Below are 24,050 nucleotides of genomic sequence, written 5' to 3' on the forward strand. Positions count from 1 at the left end.
AACAACAACAAAAAAAATGCTTTTAACATGGGCTTATTGTTTCCTGAGCTTTACCAATGCTCACGACCGCCTAATTTTGTAGTTTAATAGACAGAACGAGCTACATTTTTGGCTGGAGAACAGGCTCTGGCCCCGCGCCACAAAATGGCGGGCGGGACTGCAGCTCCCAGCGCGCCCCGCGCCGCCGCCATCTTGGCGCCGAGACTTCATTTCCCAGGCGGCGCGGCGGCGGGGGAGGCGATGTCCGCCATCTTACCGCTCCCTCCTCCCTGGTGCGGCGGGATTGAATGAGCCCGCTGCCTGCCCGCCCGCCAACCGAGCGCCATGTCAGGCACCCCGAGCCGCGGCACCCCCGGCGGGACCCCGCTGTCGCCGACTCGCATCTCCCGCCTGCAGGAGAAGGAGGAGCTGCGGCAGCTCAATGACCGCCTGGCCGTTTACATCGACCGTGTGCGGGCGCTGGAGCTGGAGAATGACCGGCTGCTGCTGAAGATCTCCGAGAAGGAGGAGGTCACCACCCGGGAGGTACGGCCCGGGCGGCCTTCGCGCGGCTCTCCGGGGCGGGAGAGCGAGCGGCGGTCCGTTGGCCGCCGTTTTCCCGCTCGGTGCCGGGGCGGCTGCGCGGCCCGCCCGCCCTGTTCGCTGTTCCCGCGCTGTGGCGGCCCCGCGCGGCCTCGCGCTCGGCGGCGCCATTGGGGCCGCGCCGCGCCGGGTCTGCCCGGGCCCGGCCGGGGCTTGGGGGCTGAGGGCGAGCGCTGTGCGGAGCTTCGTGCGGGGGGCGGCTGTGGAGATCCAGCGCCTGCCTGGGGCTGTGCGGCCCCTCGGGGGCTGCCGGGGGCTCTGTGTGTGGGGCACAGGCTGCCGGTGACACGGGGAAGGCGGCTCAGGATCGTCCCCGAGTGAGAATTCGACACCCGCAGCGAGCGCGGTGGCGGGAGCGGCCCTGGGCGGGGGGGGGAGGGGGACGCGCTTGGGGCCCCGCGTTTCCCGCCGTGTTTCTGGCGGGTCGGGCTGGCAGCACCGGTAACACCAGCACCGGTAACACCGTTCGGTCGGTCCGATCCGCCGCGGGCCGGGGCTTTGCTGGAGTTTGGAGTCACCCCGTGCTGAGCACATGCGTCCTGTGAATTGTAGTAACACGAGCGTTACTTTGCGGTCTCTGTCCTGACGGCTGGCGCGATTAAATGAAACATTTGAAAGGGTTTAGACTAACTTTGCTTCCCACCAGAGGAAATCTTTCTTAGTCCCTGTAACTGCCAGGAATCAGATCCTTGCGGCGTGAGCTGCTCTGTGCTGACAGTCCCCGTCATGGAAGCGAATTGCTCCCCGTGATTTAGAGGCAAAACTGGCCGATCCTTTTTCCTAAGCCACGCTTTGCTTTTCCCTCTTCTGTTTTATCTACTTTTCCCCTTCTAGACAGTCCCACCCACCCTGTACCAGCCCGGGGTGAGGGGTCCCCAGGCCCCACCTCGGCCACGAAGTGAAACTTTGTGGGAAGCCTGTAGATAACAGCTTTACTGTAATGTGTGTGATGCAATGGATTGTTATCTGTGCAGGCTTATTTTTCCCCTCCCCTTTAAGGATCTGGTTTGATGATGCTGGGGGTGGCGGTTGGAGGGTTTGAATTAATTTAGTTGAAGCAGACCGGATAAAGTAGCGTCTTGTTTTGGGAGTATACAGCACCCAGGATTCAAATACCTTAAAGTCCCTTTGTACCACTTAATGATATGTTATAATTTCAACATTTTCAAAGAATAACTAGATATTTCTGAACGTAAAACATGACTACGTTGCTTGTCCTATGTAAAGTCATGCTGTAAACAAAATAATCATGTCTGGTTCAAGCAGCTTATAAGTTGTTTATTGCTGGAGGCTAGAAGTATGTGTTGTATATGTAGGAGGCAGAACGTAGATCTGTTGACAGTACACATTAGTAGAGTAAGAACAGGACAAGCAGAAAACATATAGATATAATCTCATTGAATTTTTAATATTAAATCTCATTATAGATTTTGAATATAAACCAACTCCTAGCAGCAGTTCTGGGTATTATCAGTTGTGGGTGTTATCAATTACTCTGATGCAGTAGTTGGAAAATAAACTTGATTATTTTGTTATAAATATTTTATTTACTTTGCCCTAGTGCTTTTCTTCTTTACTTTCCTTCCAGACTTTAAAAAAGTCGTAATTCTTCGACATTATTCTAACAAACTTTGTCAGGATTCCTCACACTCTTTGGCACATCAGAGCCAATGTGAGATACTTCAGCTGGTCTTTGGCCCAATTTCGTTAAATGTTTACCCCATTCCTTTAGGACAGCTTAATTACTCTTTACACGTGTCCAAAAAGGAGCATTTGTAGTCTTGTTGTTTTGATGCACGATAATGGACAGTGGTTTAGCACGGCGGGAGCAGTAAAACTTCAGGTGTCTGTCGGATTTTGCATTTATTGGAATGGGAGGATCCGGCCCTTTCACTGTCAGAACCAGTCTAGTAAACTGGATTTTCTGCTGACAATTCAGTTTTCTTGTTACACTGTTGGGATTGGTGTTCATAAAATGATTTGGCTTAGCATGAAACGAGACACTAATTAAAAATATACCCTCCAAACGCTACAAAAAATCCAGAACTCAAACAAAGCCCAAAGCAACTCTAATTTCTGTGTAGAAACACAGTCAAGCGTAGTCCAGTGATATTTGTCTACTGTGTTATATCTTTATACTAGCTCTACATGCTTAAAATAGACTATTTTCTTTTCCCAGTGTGTTCAAGATGAAAATTCCTCAACTATGTTTAAATATGACTCAGATTTTTTTGGTTGGCGGTCTAAATATTCTAATATTTGTGGCTTATCTATGGTAGTGACAGGGACCATCATCTGCCCGGTGGTGGATGGAATGATGCGCGTTGTGGGATGACAAGCTGGAGTGATGCTCAGCAGTGGGCTCTATGGTAACACCTGAGACTTTTGTCTGGAAAACAGGTGATGTGTCCATATCCAAGGTGTTTCTGATCATCTTTTCAAAGCTCTAGTTCAGGGGACTGTCTTCTAGATGAGGCAAGTTCTGCTGATGCTGTTCAGCCAAAGACTGTCACTGTTCTACCAGACACTAATCATCAGCTGGTGTTCCTTTTCCCCATTGTTTTCGTCACCAATCTGCAGAGGACACAAGAAAGCAGCCACTTTGTCCTCCCCTGTTGGACAATCTCCATAGTTTTATGGACCACAACTGCATCACGGCTTTGGAACAAAATAACTCCTGTTGCTCTTTTTGAGGAACACAAGGCTGCTGCCTTTTAACAGGAGAGAAAAGGAACTCAGCAGAAGTTGAGAGTCATTTCTAGTCCTCTTCTAATTACAACCCTTTTCCCCACTTTCCCTAACCCTGTCCAATGCTGTTCTGCCTTTATGTGTATGTAGTAGGCCTTTAGAGAAATAAATATGTATACAGTAAGCCTTGGGACAAATACAAATATTTTGCCTCTATAGCTGAGGGAACCTGTAGTTGACCTCATTCTCTCTCTGTTTGCTCTCTTGCAGGAATGTAGTAGTTTAGATTGACAGAAGAGAAATTTAGCTCATCCCTTTGTTTTTGTACCTCCCTAGTATGTGACTGATGCTGTTGCCACTGTGTTGGGGTCACTTTTACAATAATCCGGGAGGGGAAATACTGGAACGGCTGAGCAAGGAGTCCTAGAGCTCTCCTCCGTTCCCTTTCCATGAACTCCCTGGAGGGCTTGTGATTACAGGCTTCCAAAAAAGATGTTTTGATGGACACGGGAGTGGTTCCTACACTGTTCTGAGCACATCCCACTGTTCTCGCCCACAGAAATGAGAAGTAGGGAGAAAAAAAGAGGATCCCTGTGAGCCTCGGCTACTGCCAGCGATTGCTTGTGATAAAAGCAGCATCCACAGGGGGTTCCCTCTTCACCGATGGCTTCCGAGCTCTGCGGTGTGATTGTGGTGGCCACAATCTTGAATGGCAGAGCTGTCAGAACTGTCACCGTAACCTCACCACCGCTGCTGTGCTCTTCATGTGCACCGTGTGTGGTAACCAGAGCGACTGTCCTGACCAGGGTACCTGAGTCAGGTGTTGCCTGGTTGCCACCTGAAAAATGCACGTTCAGATGCTGCTGTGGATGGTGGGTCATTCAAGACTTGTAGCCTCCAAGACATGGGGTTAAATGGTCTTCTGGCACTATAGACATCACCTGGGAGGTGACAGTGGTGATGTGCAACTCGTCTTCATTGTGCTTGAGAACTTGACTGATGTCCTTGGTGAGTCTGGGATGCAGCTGACTGGTAGTCAGTCCATAGCTGGGTGAATAAGAACATACTGAACCACAACTGGTGGGAATTCACTTAGGTTTTGCACATTGAGATTGTTTCCTCGCCAAATTTGTCTGGACTCACTTGTGGCTGGATGGGGTATTGTTCTTGCCCAGCATGTAGGTTCACTGTCACCTTGGCATGTTCCCTATGTCTTTATTAAGTGACACCTTGTGGTTTTTCCCAAATGGTGGCTGTGGGAGGGTCTGCGTTTGTGTGTTGGTCCCTATTCTGCTTCACAGGGAGCTCTGACTGTTCCCAGCACAGGTTGGTAGGTTCAAGAGCATCCAGCAGTCCTGCTTTTCAGACTGTGCTATGGAAATGTTACTGTTTTCGTTCGCCACATGCTCTGCTTCCCTTGAAGGGTTTTGCCAGCAGAAGAGGAAAAATGTGAAAGCACATTTGTAGTGCAATTTGTAGGGTGTCCAGGTTGACCTCTGTGCAGGAGGAGTTAGGCTGGGTGTACGTTGCCATGCCGTGGGTCAGCCTGCAGCCTGTCTGCCGGTTCCTACTGAACTCCATTTGGAGCTTTTGGTTTTATTTCTTCCATCATCTTCAGATGGGAGAGGCTACATTTTCAGAGTGGATGGACCCATTTACTGCGCTATCTAGGAATGTTTTCTGCTTCCCAGGAGCTTGTACTCTGGACTTGTAGAGAAACTCCTGAGGCTCACTTGGCTGTATGACTGTTGTATTTGCTGTGATACTGTCAGGAGTGACCTGAAAGGTATCAAACATGACTTAGGTGGCTCTGGATGATTGTTAATGGCGTGGGGAAGGATGGTTTGAGGATGGCTGAGCAGATCCTGCAGAGCGACATTTGCACAGCTGCTGTTGGCAACAGCATTTTGGTTTCTCTGGCCATGGAATCGTCTTTCAGGACTGACTAGTGCTTCAAAGGGACAGGATCCACCTGAGGAGGGTAAATGTATCTTTGCCAAGAGGGCTGGTCAGCCCGCTAAGAAGAACTTTCAAGTGGGAATGGTGGGGGAGGGAGAAATTCTCAGGTAGGATCAGGTGAGGAAGTGGTGGATGGAGTAAGCAAGAAAAAGGCCTGGGGTTCTGTGCAGAGCAGAGAAAGCAATAGCAGAAGAATGAAATGGCAATGTTCCAAGCACAGGCATGTAAAGAAGGAACCTCCTGCAGGACAGCCCTGGGGGGGAGCTCTGCTGCCCTTCCTGGGGATCGTCACACTCTGGTGCCTCTGAAATGCCTGGGACATTAACGTATGCAGCATGGAGAACAAACGGGGAATGACAAGTCTGGGCAGTTACAGATCTGTGAGTGATTGGGATCAGGGATGGCTCACCCCACCAGAGTGAAGTGACAAACACATACAGGATTTTCAGGAAGGTGGGGACAGGGAGTTGCCGGGAGCTCTGCCTGGGGACACGGTACGAGCCGGCTGGAGCTCGTGGGTCGGGATTAGCGATGAACATGGGTCACACTGTGCCATGTGTCTGCTGCTGGCCTGATCAAGAAGAGGTAAATGAACCCGTTTCTGTCAGCTGGAAGAAGACTCATGCACTAGTCTTTGTGCTCTGCTGGACCTCATACTTACTAAATAATGAGGAACTGGTCAGGGATGCGAAGGTCAGGACAGTGAGCATGAGATGGTGAAGTTTGGGATCTTTAGAGGATGGAGCAGAGCAAAAAGCAGGACCCACAGTCAGGAGAATAAACTTCGGCGTCTCCTGGGCTCTTCTTGGAAGAATCTTCTGGGTTGCAGCCCTGGAGAGACAAAGTGTCCTTTAGAGCTGGGTTGATGTTCAAGGTTAACCTCAAAGCTCTGGAGTGGCCCATCCCAGTTGCCGGGAAATGGAGCAAAGGTGGGGTGATTGGGGAGATACGGGGAACTACAACCAATCTCACCTTTGTTCCTGGAAGGTAAATATCTCTGTGTGTCCTTTTTCTTCTTTATTTCTGCTTGGACCCTTATAGGAGCCTTTGGTGGACGATGTTCAAGCCTTTGAGGTATCCAGGCTTAGCCGAGTCTCCCCTTTCTGCTTGTTGACTTCAAACTCTTGTTCATGTGCTTGTTCCCTTGTCCACTGCTTCTCTTCCAAAAAGCCATACCGAGGTCTCTAAGAAACAAGGTGACTGCTGGTTTTTGGTACCTGGAGACAATTTTTGACACTATTTAAAAAAATTGTAGAAGCTGGGAGTGTATGTGAGTGGAAAATCCTTGTATGTTTGCCTCATTCTCTATACGTTTTCTCCTCAGCATTTGGTGCCAGCTGCTGTTGTCGCTGGCATTGCCTCCAAGGATGAGCGTCTGTTTTTCTCAGATGTGAGGAGCAGGATGCGGTGGGCTGTGGTAACCCAAGCAAAATGATGAGAAACAACCAACGAATGAAGGAATTTGAATTGCTAGATTGTACTGATAGACAACAACAAAAAATGGAAGGTGTTGTCAGGTTATCTCTTGCATCCAGTGTCTGGGAGTGTTTGAGGACAGGGAGACGCTGTCTGGTGTCACTGTGCTCAGAGTGTGATGGGACAGCACCAGAAATGGGCTCCACAGGTGCCAGATGCGTTTATTCAGCTTCCTTCTCTAGTTACTGTGGATTCTGGCTGTTGTTGCTATTGACTTTTTTGTTTTCTTGTCCGGAAGGGGCATGTGAGGCTTATCTTGGGAGGTTCTGGTTTGCTTTAACAGCACCATTTTAAGAATGTAGGGAAGTGTTGCTGTACTAGAGACCAGACTGAGTAGCAAATGTGAAGTGATGAACAAAGGGAGTTTGTAGAGCCAAAGATGATAGAGGCATCTTGGGGACTGTATTCTTGGGAGATTTTCAGAGACTCAGCAGATTCCCAGTTAAGTTCCTTCCACCAGATCAGAATTTGAGGGGTGACAGTTTCAGGGAACAGAAATACATGCCAGATTTTCTCTTGGTGCTGGGGTAGAACGGTGATTTCCATGAATAACCATCCTGGACTCTAAGTGTTGTCAAGCACACAACACCAGACTAGTTCAGCTGAGCCAGTACCACTTTGAGCCTTTGGTTCTCTCTTCACTGCTTGATAAGTGCTGAAAATAAACAAGATGTTACTTTTAATGATCTAGAAAGACCATCTTGAGTTGTTTGATAATAGGAAACCTTTTTCAGTCTTACTGTGTATCCATGTTCTCTTTGCATCTTGTTGGTAGAGTTATGGGGAGGATTGGTGTGAGTTGTGTTTTTGGTTTTGGAGTGTGTCGTTTGTGTTTTTATATATATCTTCAAATGATTGAGGGTGTCCCCGGTGCCCCCCTGTGCAGAGTGTCCTTATGTCTCAGTGATTTCTGTCCGCTCAGTGCATTAGCTTAAAATTCTACTGAAAATGGCTTTTTGAGCGACGCTTTGGGCTGTGAATCGGACCTGTGTGTTTCCTTCTCCTGTTAGTGGAACCGGAGCAGAGAAGAGGTTAACAAGCCACAGGAGAAAAATACTTAGTAAGCAACCACAACTGGTTATGCTGTGGATGAATCAGTCCTTTCTAATTAAGGAGCAAAGTCTCTGGTTCTCTTTTCACCAACAGGTTCTGAAACAGCTTTCATCGTGCAGTTTTTAGCACCATCCAGCTCTAGTCTCACTACACAGGAATTGCGTTAAGTGTTTATTCTCTGTTCAGAATATTGTTTGGGTGGTGTTAAGCTGTGAGTTGTCTGTAATGCTTCAAAAGCATAAACTGCTTACTGCCTGTTGTCAGTATCACACCAACACCGCCTTTTAGTGACAATATTCACCAAAACCTGGAGAAAAAGGCTTTTTTCCTTTCTGCCTTACCATGCAATTCCAGTTCATGCCCTGGAATACTGGGAAGAGATTTGTCCTTGTGTCAACTCTGACTTAGTGTGTCTGTGAACCCGCAGCAATACAGCCCCAAATTCCTGGTAGGTGTCCTAGGATGAGGATTTTGGCACATTTAAGAGCTGAAGGGATGCTGGGGATGCAGGACCTGATGGTGCAGAATCAGTGCTCACCCTTTGGGCAATTGTGTTTTGTATTGCAGTTTGCAAATACTGTATTGTCACTCAATGGTCATCCATAATGACAGGCTGTATGGCCTTAAAATCTCATTTGATTTTATTTTTCTTGGCATTGTGAACTGATAATACAGAGTTGTGTTGGCTTGTGCCATAGGCAAACTCTGGCTCTGAGCCATGGAGGGGGAAGAAAGAAACCAAACCAAACCCAAACCCCTGAACTGAAGTTGAATAAAGCATGAAAGAATTAATTCTTTAAAGAACAGAAGTAAGGTTGCATGGGAAGACAGCCAAGCTGTGTCTGGCATGTGTAATGCTTGTAAACTAAGACTTCTCATCCCTCTTACTGTCATGTTTTAGCTAATTTCAGAAGTTCTATGAGAATGTAGACTATCAGGAACTTAATTATATCCTGACTGCTGTTAATCAGTCTTTTTGAAGACCAGATGGTTGAGTCTGTCACTGGTGCTGCAATAGCAATGGCACAGTTTGCTTGCTTGTTTCTACATTTCACGCTTTGTTATGAAATTCCTCTTCCCACTGTCGGTACATTGTGCCTTTGGCTGTTCTCGCTCCCTGATTGCTCCGTTTTGAATTTACATCAGTAAGAGTTGTTCTGGTATCTTTTCACAGAAGCAATAGCGACAGTTGTACATGGTCCTGACATTGTAACTACCTGATACACAGGATCCCAGAATGTCAGGGGTTGGAAGGGACCTCAAAGCTCATCCAGTGCAATCCCCCCATGGAGCAGGAACACCCAGATGAGGTTACACAGGAAGGTGTCCAGGCGGGTTGGAATGTCTGCACAGAAGGAGACTCCGCAACCCCCCTGGGCAGCCTGGGCCAGGCTCTGCCACCCTCACCCCAAACAAGTTTCTTCTCATCTTTAGGTGGAACCTCCTGTGTCCCAGTTTGCACCCATTGCCCCTTGTGCTGTCACTAGTTGTCACCAGAAGAGCCTGGCTCCATCCTCCTGACACTCCCCCTTTCCATGTTGATCCCCAGGAATGAGTCCCCCCTCAGTGTCCTCTTGTCCAGCTCCAGAGCCCCAGCTCCCTCAGCCTTTCCTCACACGGGAGATGCTCCACTCCCTGCAGCATCTTGGTGGCTGCGCTGGACTCTCTGCAGCAGTTCCCTGTCCTGCTGGAACTGAGGGGCCACAACTGGACACAATAAAGGTGAAGGTGTGGAAGATTTGAGGTGCTCTGCTGCAGTTGGAACAGCTGAATATTCAGTATATTGGGTTGGGACAGGGAGATGTCTCTAGATCCTTATCCTGTGAGGTAGAAAGCAGGAGTGGAATCTCATCTCTGAACAGTTCACACTTCTCTAGTTCATGTAGTTTCAAATTCTTTCTAGTGTGAGAGCAGCAGAGTCAAATTTGGCCTCGGACCTGTATTCCACAAAATACGTCTCTCCCCATTTATCTTTAAGTGATACTGCTGCTTTGGGAGATTTTTGAAAGCAGTAACATTGGAAATGAGGGCGAGCACCAAACTGCTTCAGTTTCTCTCCTTGGCAGACTTGCACACTTCAAACATGGTCTGTTTGGTTATGTCCCACTGGCAATAAAAATTAAATCTTATCTTTGGGACTAGATCATGTCTAATTGTAGGTCCATATTAATTGAAAATGTTCAATATGGAATATTCTTAAACAACAGAAATAATACAATACATCCTTCTATTTTTCAAAGCAAACTGTGTGAATCCTGGTGCTGTGCTTCAGTTCTTTGGTTGTCTTTGGGATGTTCTCGTGTTTAAATACGTGTTTCCCCCTAGGTGAGTGGAATCAAGAGTCTCTATGAGTCTGAACTGGCTGATGCTCGCAGAGTTCTGGATGAAACCGCCAAAGAGAGGGCGAGATTACAGATCGAAATAGGAAAACTGAGAGCGGAACTTGAGGAGTTCAATAAAAGGTAAGGAGAGTCCTGCATCTTTTTTTGCTATTATAATGGACAATATTTGAGGTGGGAATGATACTATAGATGCTTTTTAAAATGCCTTAGTGTGTGTCTTCTGGAAGATTGCAGGTAAAGAAGATTGTTAAAGGGAAATTCCTCAGCTATTCAGAGCAGATAACCTAACCAGTATATCCGCAGATCTATTTGTGGATATAAGATTAATATACTGTGATTTGAGCAATTTGGACATCTGGAGGCTGAAATGATCAGTTGTCCCCACTCTTGTCCTCTGATACCTCTCTTGATGTGAGTGTGACACATGCAGCTGCTTGGTAAACTGGCTGGAGAAACTGATCTACCTCAAAATTGGCCCATCTAAGGAAGGTTAATTGTTTAAACATGGTCAGTTTTATTGTCTGCTTGTGGCACTGAGCAGTTTGGGAATATGGAAGCAGCGTTGGCTTCGAAACACTTGAAGCTACAATGTAAGTGTGCTGGAAAAAGAGCGTGTACTGATTGCATTTAAAAAGCTGCTGTTCCGTCTGCATGGAAGAGAACTGCCCTAAATAAACCAGCTACTGAAGCCAAACGTAATCCATTATCTCTATTCCCAATAGGAAGGTTTTGTAATCAAACACTGTTTAGTAGTTGAAACTTCTTTTAAAAATGAGTATATGTGGTGGCAAAATGATGTTTTTGCTTCTGATTTGAATTTTAGTACATATTTTAATCTATAAACTTCGGGAGTGTTAGTTTTTTCCTGAGCATGGCAGTATGTACATCACCCATATATGAACATTATTGGTCATAGAATGCTTTAAATCCAGCAGCGCCAGTACAGATGTGCTGTCAGTACAAGCCTTCTGTCTCACTTCTTTGTGTCTAAGAGGGGTGAAGCCGTTGATTCCAGTTCTTTATGCTTTTGATAGCGCAAAGAGATTCTACAAATATCTTGCTGTAGAATGTTGTGCACTTAAGTGATGGAGATGGTTGCTTCCCTCGGGTCATCTCCCTCACCTTTTGTTTGGACAATGGAGTTGCCCCTCACCAGTCACCACAATGACTGATTCATTCTGCCACACTAATTTAAAACATTTTTAAAAACTGTTCTGCCATAGACTAATATGAGGAAAATATACCTGGTGTTCACTCTATTCTGAGTGGAATTAAATTCTTCTTGGCTTGAAAGTCTATTCCACCTGTTTGCTTCTAATCCCTTGAGATGCTTGTAATGTACTTGGATTGTTCCCAGGGTGTCTAGCTTGGGTCGTATGGAAAATTACTCTTGTGATGTGGCCACATCTTAAATGCGATTCTTGCAGACGTGGTTTTTCCAAGTCCTGTCTGCCCGGTTCGCACGGTGTCCACTTGACGCCTGGCTCCTGACCGGAGCCTGTCCTGCCCACACCGACAGTCTGCGCACCAGCCGAGCTTGTTTCGGTGCTTTAAAAACTGTGTGTAGTGGGAAAGTAGGCAGGTTAGTGTGTGATTTTATGTTCACTGTGATTACCTTGGTCTTTTATTTTTTTCAAGTTCATGACAGACAAGAAAGATCACAGATATCGCCACTTTGTTGTTCACTTGGAAATAGGTTGTGTTACTGGGAGAGGAGATAATAGATTTCTGTCCCGAGACATATCTCCTCTGGTCTCTTGTGAGAGAATCCCAGAATGTCAAGGGTTGAAGGGCCCTGGAAAGCTCATCCAGTGCAATCCCCCCATGGAGCAGGAACACCCAGATGAGGTTACACAGGAAGGTGTCCAGGCGGGTTGGAACGTCTGCACAGAAGGAGACTCCACAACCCCCTGGGCAGCCTGGGCCAGGCTCTGCCACCCTCACCATGAAGAAGTTTCTTCTCAGATTTAAGTGGAACCTCCTGTTCCAGGGAGAAGAAAAGTCATAGTGCGAGTATGCAGAGAAAATATCGACTTGAAAGGATATCTAGGAAATGTTTCCTTAGCATTAGAGTGAACTGAATCTCAGTTGCAAAGCTTTTCCAGCCACAGGATCCAAATGTAGCCAACCTGCTGCTTCACCAGCTGCCTTCTCATTGTTTTCTCCTAAAGCCTGAGTCTGTGAGCTGAGAAGCCCTGGCCCGAAGGCACTGAGGATGCTCTGGGGAGGCCATGGGTGGGGCTGGGTGTGGTGACATCAGGCCTGGTTTGTGTCCAGAGGAGCCCAGGGCTTATCCTGCTCTTGGTTTGTTCTGAGCCTGCTTGCACAGCTCCATTGGGTTTGAGAAGCAGTAACAACCTTGGCACACAAGGATTTGTGACACAAATCCAAATCACAGCCCTTATATTAGCTACTATGAAGAAAATGAACTCTATTCAGCGAAAACCAGCACACTCTCCACTCCTTATTCCATACCAGTTACATCCTGCTCAGGTCCCATGTTATCTAATACATCCTCATTAACCACCACCCCCTTCCCATAATTTGCTACAACACACAGATATTGTTTCCTTAGTCTATGGACCACCCCTGTGAAATGTCTGTAAAATGTCCACTGAGTTAATTTAGCCCGTGACTTCAGGCTCCGTGCCCACTATGTCATTGAAGATATTAAACGGTGCTGGTCCCAGTATGGACCCCTGAGAGATACCACTTGTCACTGAGCTCCAGCTGCACTGTGAGCTTTGACCCTCGACCATCCTGCCAGTTCCTCACCAAGTGAGGCTTCCACCCAGCAAATCCATCTCTGTCCAGTTTAGAGAGAAGGGTGTTGTGGAGACCTTGTCAAAGGCCTTACACTAGTCCAGACAGGTGTCATCCATAGCCCACCCTTTGTCACTCCAGCAGAGTTCCTGGGTTCCTCCTTTCTACCCTTTTTAAAAATGGGTGCGATGTTTCCCTTTTCCAGTGACCAGGGACTCCACCGGCCTGCCAGGACTTCTCAAATATCACAGAGAGTGGCTTGGCAGCTACAGCAGCCAATTCCCTCAGGACTCGGGGCTGCATCTCATCAGGTCCTGTAGATTTATGCATGTTCAGGTTCCTCAGGTCGCAAACCTGATCTTCACTTTGCAGGGCAGTTTCATCATTGAGTATGAAACACTGGGGACGCTCGTGGGCCTCTTTGGGACGTGTGCACGCTCTGTTTCTCAGAACCATAACCCAAAATGATAGGTAACAGCAATTAAATGTGCTGTGCAGCCAGGAAATGAACAAATACTCTTTACACCTCGTGTGTAAAGCAGATTTGTCATCTCTTAGCTATCAGAGTTACTGTTATACCTTGTTTTTCCCTTGTCTGCCCATAACATATGTTCTTCTTTAGTAGGCAGTGCATTTACAACACATCGCTACAAGCTGTGAGTTTTAAGAGGCGTTTATGATGACTTTTATTAACTGTGTTTGCAGGTTACTGCGGGAGCCACCTGGTGGTACACTAATCCTAACAAAATGTGTGTAATAACAAAACACCTGTAGCTGTAACCAAGGCATGCACAAGATGTATGTGTATCCACATAAATACAATCAACTTTGTTTTTTCAGCTACAAGAAGAAAGATGCAGATTTGTCCGTGGCTCAGGGTCGCATTAAGGATCTTGAAGTGCTGTTCCACCGAAGTGAAGCGGAACTCAACACTGTCCTGAATGAGAAACGCAATCTGGAAGCAGAGGTGGCCGATCTGCGTGCCCAGCTTGCCAAGGTACGGCCGTGAACGCTTCCTTGCTTTAGTGTATTGTAAAATGAGTTATTTTTATTAGCAGTTTATAGTCTGAACATCATTGATCCAGCTTGCTTGCTGCTGAACCTTTGCCTGGCCCTCTTGGATATAAAATTAAATTATAAGAAATCTCTGTAAGGCAAAATGGTGGTTTAGAAATGGGAAACAGGGATCCAGACAAAATGAAATCTTCACCCTGAAAACTCTTTCCTAGGCTGAAGATGCTCATGCTGTGGCCAAGAAGCAGCTGGAGAAGGAAACGCTGATGCGCGTGGACCTGGAGAATCGGTGCCAGAGCTTGCAGGAAGATCTGGAGTTCAGGAAGAATGTGTTTGAGGAGGTATTGCCAACCTAGTCATCTCATCATAGTCTGAAGCTTTATGTACCTTTTATTCAGACTGACTATAAGCAATTACCGACTAGTTCAGTTGGGGAAAATCAGTGTTATCCTTGCTGTAAATGTAATAAAATAGCTAAAGGTTTTGAGAAAAGCTACATGGTGGCGGAACTGTCGTGAGAGCCAAGGGCTGTTGTTCTGGGGCAGGTGAGTTCACAGCTGACTGCTGGGGAAAGGAAAGTCGGGTCCAACAAGCACCAGTTTTGGTGGGTTTGGATGTGACCATAACCTGCTTGTATTGATGAGAACAGCGTGCAATCGCCCTGCTTTGTGCAGGGCTGCTTTTGTGCCTGTTTAGTTTGTTGGCTCGCAGAAGCACCAAGGAGAACCAGATTTTTTCATAAAGCAGATAGTGAGAATGCACGAGCGGGGACTGGGGGATTGGGAACGGGAAGCGTGACCTTCTCTCTGTACCAGACCAAAGCGTTATGGCAGTTTATTCCATCTTGTGGAAACCGACTCTGACCTTTGGTTCTCTGCAAGCTCTTTCAGTTAGCGGCTGCTGAGCCACTGCCACACGCTTCTGCCCTTATCTCACGTGTGCTAGTTGTGGTGTTTGGATCATCAAACCATTTCAGCCTGATCAGCTAGTAGAATGCTTAGGGGTTTTTGGTTGAGTTTAATTTTTGCCAGCTTAGCGGCTGAGTTACATCCTGCCGCGGAATGGGACGGTGAGTGTCTTCACCTGACTAGGTGAAGCTAAACAAGGCAGCAGAAGCTGATTTTGAAGTGGGGTGGTTCCTTTCGCCATCTCTGGAGCTCTTTGATCCTTGTATGGACCAATTCAACACACGAAGAAACAAAGGAATTGCTTTTCTTTAGAATTATTTTGGTTCATTGAAGGGTCTGGAGTCCCATTAGAGTTGGAACATTGCGATGGGGAGCGTGGCAAGTGAAACCTGCTTGTCCTCGTGGTGTTGAACTGCTCAATCAGCGCAGCCCTTCACCTGATACCCTGGGGACTATAGAGTTATTTCTGTGGCCTCGGAGGGGTCATTGCCTGCAGTTCTGAGGGGCTGCTGCTGGCTAGGTTTTGTGGCCTAAAAATCCACCACAGAAGGGAAATCTGCTTCCAGATCCCATCAGGACACACAGCTGCGAGTAGAGGGGCACATTTCCAAGAGTCTTGTTTTAGATGGAGAGCATTTCTGCACAGCAGCTTGTAAGGCTCTCTGAAGCAGTGTTACCCTGCGGTGACTGCAGTGCAGTGCAGAGCCAGCCCTGCTCCCTCGGCTGCTCTTCCTTCTGGCCCTGCTGCTCCCTTAGGCCTCCTCCCCATCCTCAGAACCACTCTGTTTTGTCCTGCCCCAAAGGGAGGAATTGTTCCCGTCTCAGTTCGGGCCTGGCCGGGTTTCCGCAGGGCTCAGCGTGAATAAGCACATGAGAACGTCACCTCGCTACTTTGGGACCGGTATTGTAGCCAAAGAGAACTCTTGCTTCTCTAAAAATGAACGTTTCTTAGTGCAAGCTCTGACCAGAAAAAGTTATATTTATGTCTTCAAGATGGCTTGGGTTGCTGCTTTATTACCAATATAATCAAAACCTAATGAGTAGAGGTCATCCACTATATAGAAAAAGAGATCTGCGTATGCTTTAAAGTGGAATTTGTAGATGCAGTTTTTCTCTGTAATGATTATTTTTCCAATACGTGTAATGGTCACAAAAGGGGTTCCTTTTCCTCTGAGTCCTTGTGGGGTGCTGTTGCAACGTAAGGATGTATGGTGAGAAGGAAAGGGTTTGACCTGCAGCACATGGAGTCTCTGTGTAAAATTCATGTTTTTTCTCCTCCTTTCCACCCACTTTGACTTTTGTAGCATAAATCAGCTCCTTATTTAAACCGTATATGAATATTTTTAAACCTGTTTTCAAGTAGGATCACTTTTCGTACCAAATGAGAGTGGTAACTTGCATCTGTTAGTACCTGTAGTAATTCTTAGCCTTAAATGCCTTTAGTATTGTAGCTTCTCTATACTAGAATTAGAGAATCACAGAATAGTTTGGGGTGACAGGACCTTCACAGCTCATCCAGTGCAACCACTGCCATGAGCAGGGACATCTTCACCCAGCTCAGGTACTAAATAATTAATGCTGAAATAGTTAATTGTTCTCTGACTGTCATTGCTTCTACTGTTTACCCTAATGGGGGAATTTTTTTTCTTGTTTTTTGTGTGTGTAGGAAATAAGGGAAACAAGAAAACGACACGAACACCGTCTGATCGAGGTGGACACTAGTCGCCAACAGGAGTATGAATCCAAAATGACTCAGGCACTGGAGGATCTGCGAAACCAGCATGATGAACAAGTCAAACTGTACAAAATGGAGCTGGAGCAAACCTACCAGGCCAAGGTAAGTCCTGCAGTCCCCAGATCTGTCTGACTGAGCTCCAGCTGGGGGATAAAACCATTTCCATCAGCCTCGCTATCTTCACAGCATCCCAGCCTGGTTGGGTTGCAGGATCTCTGTAGATCCCCTGGCCCAGCCCTGCAGGGTCACAGAGCAGATCACACAGCGGGGTCCAGGGGGTCTGAATGTCTCAGAGCAGGAGACTCCACACCCGCTCTGGGCAGCCTGGGCCAGGCTCTGGCACCTCCCAGCAAACAAGTTTCTGCTCATGTTCACATGGAGCCTCCTATGTTTCAGTCTGTGCCTGTTGCCCCTCACCCTGGCGTTGGGCACCACTGAACAGAGTCTGGTCCATCCTCTGACACCCACCCTGAGATACTGATCCCATTGATCAGATCCCTCTCAGCTTCTCTTCTCCAGCTCAACAGCCCCAGCTCCCTCAGTCTCTCCTCATCACAAAGGTGCTCCAGATAAACACTAAAAAGCAGAAGGCTGCACACCTTGCTACCCCCCCCAAACCTCTACGATTAAAATAAACCTGTAAGGACACAGCGCGTGGCTCTGAGGAGAAAAGCGCCCCTGGTATCTGTCAGAGCCCCGGCCCCTCACCTCGATGATCTTGATGAATCGCGGGAACACGGGGTTGCGGGTCACGGCGATGAGCGGCACGTTGGGGAAATGCTCTGGGACGAGCAGCGGCGTCAGCGCCGTCATGACGGGCCCGGCCCCGCCGCCGTCCTCCCCGCTGCCGCCGCTCCCGTCCTCGCCGCCGCCGCCCTCCAGCGCGTCGCCCCCCGCCAGGCCCCCGGCGCTCCGCTGCTGCCACGGCGGGCCCGTGCTGAAGGCGACTCGGACGGGCGGCGCGGGGCCCGGCGGGGCCAGGGGCATCACGGAGGAAGCGGCCGCCAAGAAGCGGCGCCGCGGGGGCCCCAGCAGTGATTATGCAATTCTTCTAATAAACTTCCCAGATTTCCGTTAAAATGATTAGAGATTAAATAGCTTCTATTTTTCACTGAAAGGATATTTGCAGAATATCCAACTCGGTGCAAGTGACGTGTATCAAACTTGCCTTCCAGCTGGAAAATGCCAAACTGTCCTCTGACCAAAACGACAAAGCGGCCGGTGCGGCACGAGAGGAGCTGAAAGAGGCTCGAATGAGAATAGAAGCTCTCAGCTACCAGCTCTCTGGCCTTCAGAAACAGGTAAAGGCACTACATTTGCTCTCATAACTAATCCAGAGCGCTGTGGTGTTTGGATGGATTGACATTTCCGCCCCTTTGCGTTCCCTGAGTTTTGCGGAGAGAAATCTTGACGTCCATTTGGGAGAGAGATGGATTTTTTAATGTTTTTACTGTACCCACATAGATGCCAACTGTGTTTTTCACAGGCCAGCGCTGCGGAAGATCGCATTCGCGAGCTGGAGGAAATGATGGCTGGCGAGCGGGAGAAGTTCAGGAAGATGCTGGATGCAAAGGAGAGGGAGATGACAGACATGAGGGACCAGATGCAGCAGCAACTGACCGAGTACCAGGAGCTGCTCGACGTTAAATTAGCACTGGACATGGAGATCAGCGCTTACCGAAAACTCCTGGAAGGAGAAGAGGAAAGGTACGTACAGAAAACGTTTTATTCTTAGGACTAGCAGGTGTTATTTCCAGTTCTTCTGCTTGTTTTTTTTTCCTGTTGGAGCAGGAATGCCCAGATTTTGTTTCCCTGCAGTCACATTGGCTCCACACCGCGATGTGTTGTGTGGAATGCTTGCAGGTGTTCTCATCCAAACATCATCTTTATTTTATTTTGGTTTTTATAATGTCTCAGAGTACAGTGGAATAAATCATTCTGTACTTGACATTCATCTTCTCTTTTTATTGAAGTGCTTAGACCTCTTTGTAAATGATGCGGCCCAAGAATATTGTGTTTAATAGTAGATACACTGAAGGGAAGGTTATGTGACCCATGTTGCTCTCCTTAGTGTGACTTTGCATGTCACATAATAATAGTACCAGAACATTTGAGGAATTTCTCAGGTCCCTGCTGCTTTCCTCTGGGCGGTCCTGCTGACACACACACAGAAGCTGCTTTCAGCCTTGGGTCACATCAGTCTGTGTCCAGGTTTTGATTGCGAGGTGACAATAAACCATGGCAGATGTACTGTTAACCTCCTCTTCCCCATTTCCCCCTACAGCCCCTCTGTCTCCCCTCTTCCCACTCAGGACAGGCGATTGGGAGGGAAAGGAGGACAGAGAGAGGAGAGTGGGAAAAATTAAAAATGTTTTAATAATGCTACTGATAAAGTAGAGGAAATAATACAAAATATACAAAACCAATCTTGAAAGTCCCAGCAACTGCTGGGTTGGCACCCGAAGTCCTGGACTGGACTCTGCAGCCAACCGGAGCTGGATTCAGTCTGTCACTGGCCTCAGTTCACAGGGATGACTCGCAGGGTCCTCTCCGAATGTCGACCAGAAGGAAAAAAGGATGAGATCCTCGTGATCTCCCACTTTTAGGGCAACGAAGATGATTAAGGGAGTGAAGCATCTCCCTTATGAGGAAAGGCTGAGGGAGCTGGGGCTCTGGAGCTGGACAAGAGGAGACTGGGGGGTGACCTCATTAATATGTATAAATATATAAAGGGGGAGTGTCAGGAGGATGGAGCCAGGCTCTTCTGGTGACAACCAGTGACAGGACAAGGGGCAATGGGTGCAAACTGGAACACAGGAGGTTCCACTTAAATTTGAGAAGAAACTTGTTGGGGTGAGGGTGGCAGAGCCTGGCCCAGGCTGCCCAGGGGGGTTGTGGAGTCTCCTTCTGTGCAGATGTTCCAACCCGCCTGGACACCTTCCTGTGTAACCTCATCTGGGTGTTCCTGCTCCATGGGGGGATTGCACTGGATGAGCTTTCCAGGGCCCTTCAACCCCTGACATTCTGGGATGCTGTGATTTTATATGAAGTATCACGTGAATGGGATGTTATACCCCGTTGGTCAGTTTCTGGTCACCTGTTTCTTCTTGCCCCTCTCAAGATGTCCATCCATCCTTAGCAATAACCTGGCATTCCATTGCTATGTTTACCAAAACATGTATCTGGTTTTCCAGGAAAATGCAACTAATATGAAAGCTTTAGCTGGCAGGGAAATTCACTAAAAGAGAAACTTGTTTTTAACAAAACCAGGACAGTCTGTTCACTACATGTATTGTAGCATTATTGCTTTGTTCGTCATTCCCTAGATGCATTCATTAAAATGCTGCTTCGTTGTTTTCAGGTTGAAACTCTCTCCGAGTCCGTCCTCCCGCGTCACGGTCTCTCGCGCTACCTCCAGCAGCAGCAGCAGCAGCACGTCCCTCATCCGCTCCTCCCGAGGCAAGAGAAAACGGCTGGAAACCGAGGAGCTTTCGGGCAGCGGAACCAGCGGGATCGGCACCGGGAGCATCAGCGGCAGCAGCAGCAGCAGCTTCCAAATGTCCCAACAAGCTTCAGCCACGGGGAGTATCAGCATAGAGGAGATTGACCTGGAGGGCAAGTATGTGCAGCTGAAGAACAACTCGGAGAAGGTGAGTGTGGGTGGAACTCCTAGAAAACGAGGAGCTCAGTCGCAATGTTTGTAGCACAAGGAGCGGGGCCGCTCAGAGCAGGAGCGGGGCCGCTCAGAGCAGGAGCGGGGCCGCTCAGAGCAGGAGCAGAGTCGCTCAGAGCAGGAGCAGAGTCGCTCAGAGCAGGAGCGGCGTCTCAATGTGCAGCGTCCTGCAATAATTCACAGGGGTGTTTGGAAGTTGAACGTGATAATGTGCTGGTGTGAGTGTAGTTTTTGCAGGGAATTTGTGCCAGATGTGTGCAGTTGCTCCTGTAAATGGCCTTGTTGGCTCTAGCAGAACTTTGCTGTGTGAAAAATTTAAATTTGGCTGAATGACCTTACAGGATTTACACTTCAGACTCTTAATGTGTGTAGAAAAACACTTAAGTTAGAATGCAGGTAGCTAACAACCATGTAAATGAAGTTATATTCACATTATTTTAATGACAAAGAGACCTCGAGGAAGCTCTGGTGCCTGTTTGTGCTGTTTGCTCACCCTAAATAACCTTGCGACTCTTTCTGCAGGATCAGTCTTTGGGTAACTGGAGACTGAAAAGACAAATTGGAGATGGAGAAGAGATTGCTTACAAATTTACTCCTAAGTATGTCCTCAGAGCTGGGCAGACTGTAACGGTAAGTTATAACTTACATTATTAGATATTATTAAGTATACAGTACGCCAACAAAGTGGTTTTATTTGCGCTTGGTACAGCCAGATTTGCCGTGTAACTCACTTTAGAGGGGCAGGATTTCAGTTGTAAAAGCTCAGAACACTAATTGAATTTCTATATTAGCACTGCAGTACTTAGGAGCATTTTGGGCACAGAGAACATTGAAGATAAAGGTATTTTGGGAGTGAATCATGGGCTCCAACTGCTCCAGCTCCTAATGAAACAGGAACATTTCAGAGCATTCACTCAGTCCAGTAGACTTGAAGACCAGACTAAGCGTCAACTGGAATAGGATAATTGCTGTTCTATAATTCTGTATTTTACTTTCAGTCTGTAACAGATTTTATTTCAGAAAAAAATGGCTTTTAATCAGTTCCACTATTTCTACTTATGTATCAATTGTTCAGATACATTTAAAAGATTAAATTGATACATTATAATTCCTATCTTGGCGTCATACAGTGTAATCATTGAGACAGTGGCAGGAGAAACCTGTGTATTCGGCAAAGAATTGACAAGCACAATATTAGTTTGTGTGGGGTGTTTTTTGTTGCTAGTGTTATTTTTTTGTAGTAGACTGAGAATATCTTCCGACAAGTAACAGTGTAGGTGAAAAGCAGGGTGGAAGCGCCATCGGAAATTCAGAAACAAAATGGGTATGTAGAGAGAAGTAGGAGAATTAAGGGGTTCTGTATATTGAAAAATAGAATGTGCGTGAATATCTACTCACAGCATGTGTTCCTCCCTAGATCTGGGGTGCGGACGCGGGCGTTTCTCACAGTCCCCCGTCCGTTCTGGTGTGGAAGAACCAGGGCAGCTGGGGCACCGGAGGGAACATCCGCACGTACCTGGTGAACGCCGAAGGAGAGGTGGGATGTGCCGGGAAACGGGGCCGCGTCACCTCCAACCGCTTCGCTTGGGAGGCAGAGGGGGCTGACAATGACAAAACCCCCGTTTTAACATCTCCATTATTTTCTCCTAAAATAAGACACTTTATAACACTGAAATCATTAAATATCTATATGTATCTCTGAGATTTTGGGGTAAATTTTGGAAAACTCTGATCGTCCTGATTACATCCATAGACTTTTTTCTGATTTTAGGAAAACACTTTGGTAGGAATTTGAGTGTGTATTTTCAGCAGAGACAAAATAACTATTGCTGGCAGTTCAAACTTAGATTATATAGTATCTACAATATTCTGGCGTGCAATGTAGGTATTAATGTAGGAAGATAACTGTTCTTTCGGTGTTATAATTACATATCCGTACCTGTTCCTACCTTTAGTATCCCTGCTTAGAAATGTATGTGTAGGGCAACTTTTTCCCCAAGGAGAAATTTGCACCTGTGTACAGAAATATTTTAGTAAGAAAGGAAGTTTTCTGCATTATTAGAATCCTTTTTAGTGCCTGGTTTGGAAGACCATCCTGACAATTGATATATGCAATTGATATAGAATATTTGGTGGAAATAAGGAATATTCTTAACGCTGTGTAATCGTATTGAGAAAGTTTAGTTCCTCACGTTACAATGTGTCTCAGCTCCTACCTGGTTTTCCTATGAGCTGGTATAAAATTGATTAATGACCACCTGAACCACGGCTGCTTCCTATCAAATCCTTTGGTAAGAAAAGAACATTCCTGACGCTAAATTACACTGCCATGCCTTTTAGTGGGTAAAAATAGGAACGCTGCTGTGGTTTGTGGGACATTACCCGTATTTGTGTGTGTAGCTCATGTAGAATGTATGATGTGTTGCTTTAAACCCTCCAAAATTTAACAGGGGTGTTGTATTATGAATGGGGTGGAGTCCAGTTGAGGCCTATATCCAGTGCAGAGCCTCAGGGGCAGTGCTGGGGCCCCTATTATTCAATATATTCATCAATGATTTGGACGAGGAATAGAGTGACTGTCACAAGTTTGCTGGTGACACCGAGCTGGGAGGAGTGGCTGACACTGGAAGCTGTGCTGCCATCAGAGACCTGGACAGGCTGGAGAGCTGGGCAGGGAAAATGTAATGAAATAGAACAAGGGCAAGTGTAGAGTCCTGCATCTGGGCAGGAACAGCCCCAGGTTCAGTGTAAGTTGGGGAATGAGCTATTAGAGAGCAGCGTAGGGGAAAGGGAGCTGGGGGTCCTGGGGACAGCAGGGTGACCATGAGCCAGCACTGGGCCCTTGTGGCCAGGAAGCCAATGGCACCTGGCGTGGGTTAGAAGGGGGTGGTCAGTAGGTCAGAGAGGTTCTCCTGCCCCTCTGCTCTGCCCTGGGGAGACCACACCTGGAATCTTGTGTCCAGCTGTGGCCCCTCAGCTCCAGCAGGACAGGGAACTGCTGCAGAGAGTCCAGCGCAGCCACCAAGATGCTGGAGGGAGTGGAGCATCTCCCGTGTGAGGAAAGGCTGAGGGAGCTGGGGCTCTGGAGCTGGACAAGAGGACACTGAGGGGGGACTCATTCCTGGGGATCAATATGGAAAGGGGGAGTGTCAGGAGGATGGAGCCAGGCTCTGCTGGTGACAACCAGTGACAGGACAAGGGGCAATGGGTTCAAACTGGAACAGAGGAGGTTCCACTTAAATCTGAGAAGCAACTTGTTGGGGGTGAGGGTGGCAGAGCCTGGCCCAGGCTGCCCAGGGGGGTTGTGGAGTCTCCTTCTGTGCAGACATTCCAACCCGCCTGGACACCTTCCTGTGTAACCTCATCTGGGTGTTCCTGCTCCATGGGGGGATTGCACTGGATGAGCTTTCCAGGGCCCTTCAACCCCTGACATTCTGGGATCTGTGTGTGTAGCTCATGTAAAATGCATGGTGCGTTGCTTTAAACCCTCCAAAATTTAACAGGGGTGTTATATTCATGATACAGCGAAAATGTAAATAGCTATAGACAATGACCATCCCCTTTTTGTTGTTTTGCGTAGGAAGTCGCAGTGCGGAGTGTTACTAAATCAGTAGTTATGCGAGAGAATGAAGAGGAAGAGGATGAAGCGGAGTTTGGAGAGGAAGATCTTTTCAACCAGCAGGTAATTCACGCAGCCCAGATGTTGAACTTGCACCTCGTTAGTTGGGTTAATTAGGCATCAGATTTAGGGGGGGTTCCCTTCAATAGCTTAAATAAACTGGTGTTTTCTTAATAACACCACCTATATGTTTTCATAACCCTTAGTTAACTACTGTGAAATAACCGACCAGCAGCAT

The 24,050-nt window shown here is 47.4% G+C and overlaps 1 protein-coding gene across 2 annotated transcripts in view; it reads left to right on the top strand.

Moving 5' to 3' along the window:
* Positions 1 to 297: 297 nt before the first annotated feature.
* LMNB2 (lamin B2) overlaps positions 298 to 24,050 on the top strand; it is a 28,866-nt gene continuing 5,113 nt past the window's right edge. Inside the window, exons 1-11 of one of the 2 annotated variants that reach the window (XM_080359336.1) lie at positions 298 to 525; positions 10,084 to 10,220; positions 13,704 to 13,860; positions 14,093 to 14,218; positions 16,452 to 16,622; positions 17,696 to 17,821; positions 18,007 to 18,227; positions 19,882 to 20,170; positions 20,716 to 20,823; positions 21,611 to 21,737; positions 23,778 to 23,875. In XM_080359336.1, the coding sequence (XP_080215462.1) occupies positions 325 to 525; positions 10,084 to 10,220; positions 13,704 to 13,860; positions 14,093 to 14,218; positions 16,452 to 16,622; positions 17,696 to 17,821; positions 18,007 to 18,227; positions 19,882 to 20,170; positions 20,716 to 20,823; positions 21,611 to 21,737; positions 23,778 to 23,875 (1,761 nt within the window). In that variant the 5' untranslated portion in view covers positions 298 to 324. Of the gene's footprint in view, positions 526 to 10,083; positions 10,221 to 13,703; positions 13,861 to 14,092; positions 14,219 to 16,451; positions 16,623 to 17,695; positions 17,822 to 18,006; positions 18,228 to 19,881; positions 20,171 to 20,715; positions 20,824 to 21,610; positions 21,738 to 23,773; positions 23,876 to 24,050 lie in introns of both variants that reach the window. The other variant, XM_080359337.1, reaches the window with a different exon arrangement.

The sequence above is a fragment of the Nesoenas mayeri genome (assembly GCF_963082525.1).
Source record: "Nesoenas mayeri genome assembly, chromosome: 25".
Taxonomy (NCBI): domain Eukaryota; kingdom Metazoa; phylum Chordata; class Aves; order Columbiformes; family Columbidae; genus Nesoenas; species Nesoenas mayeri.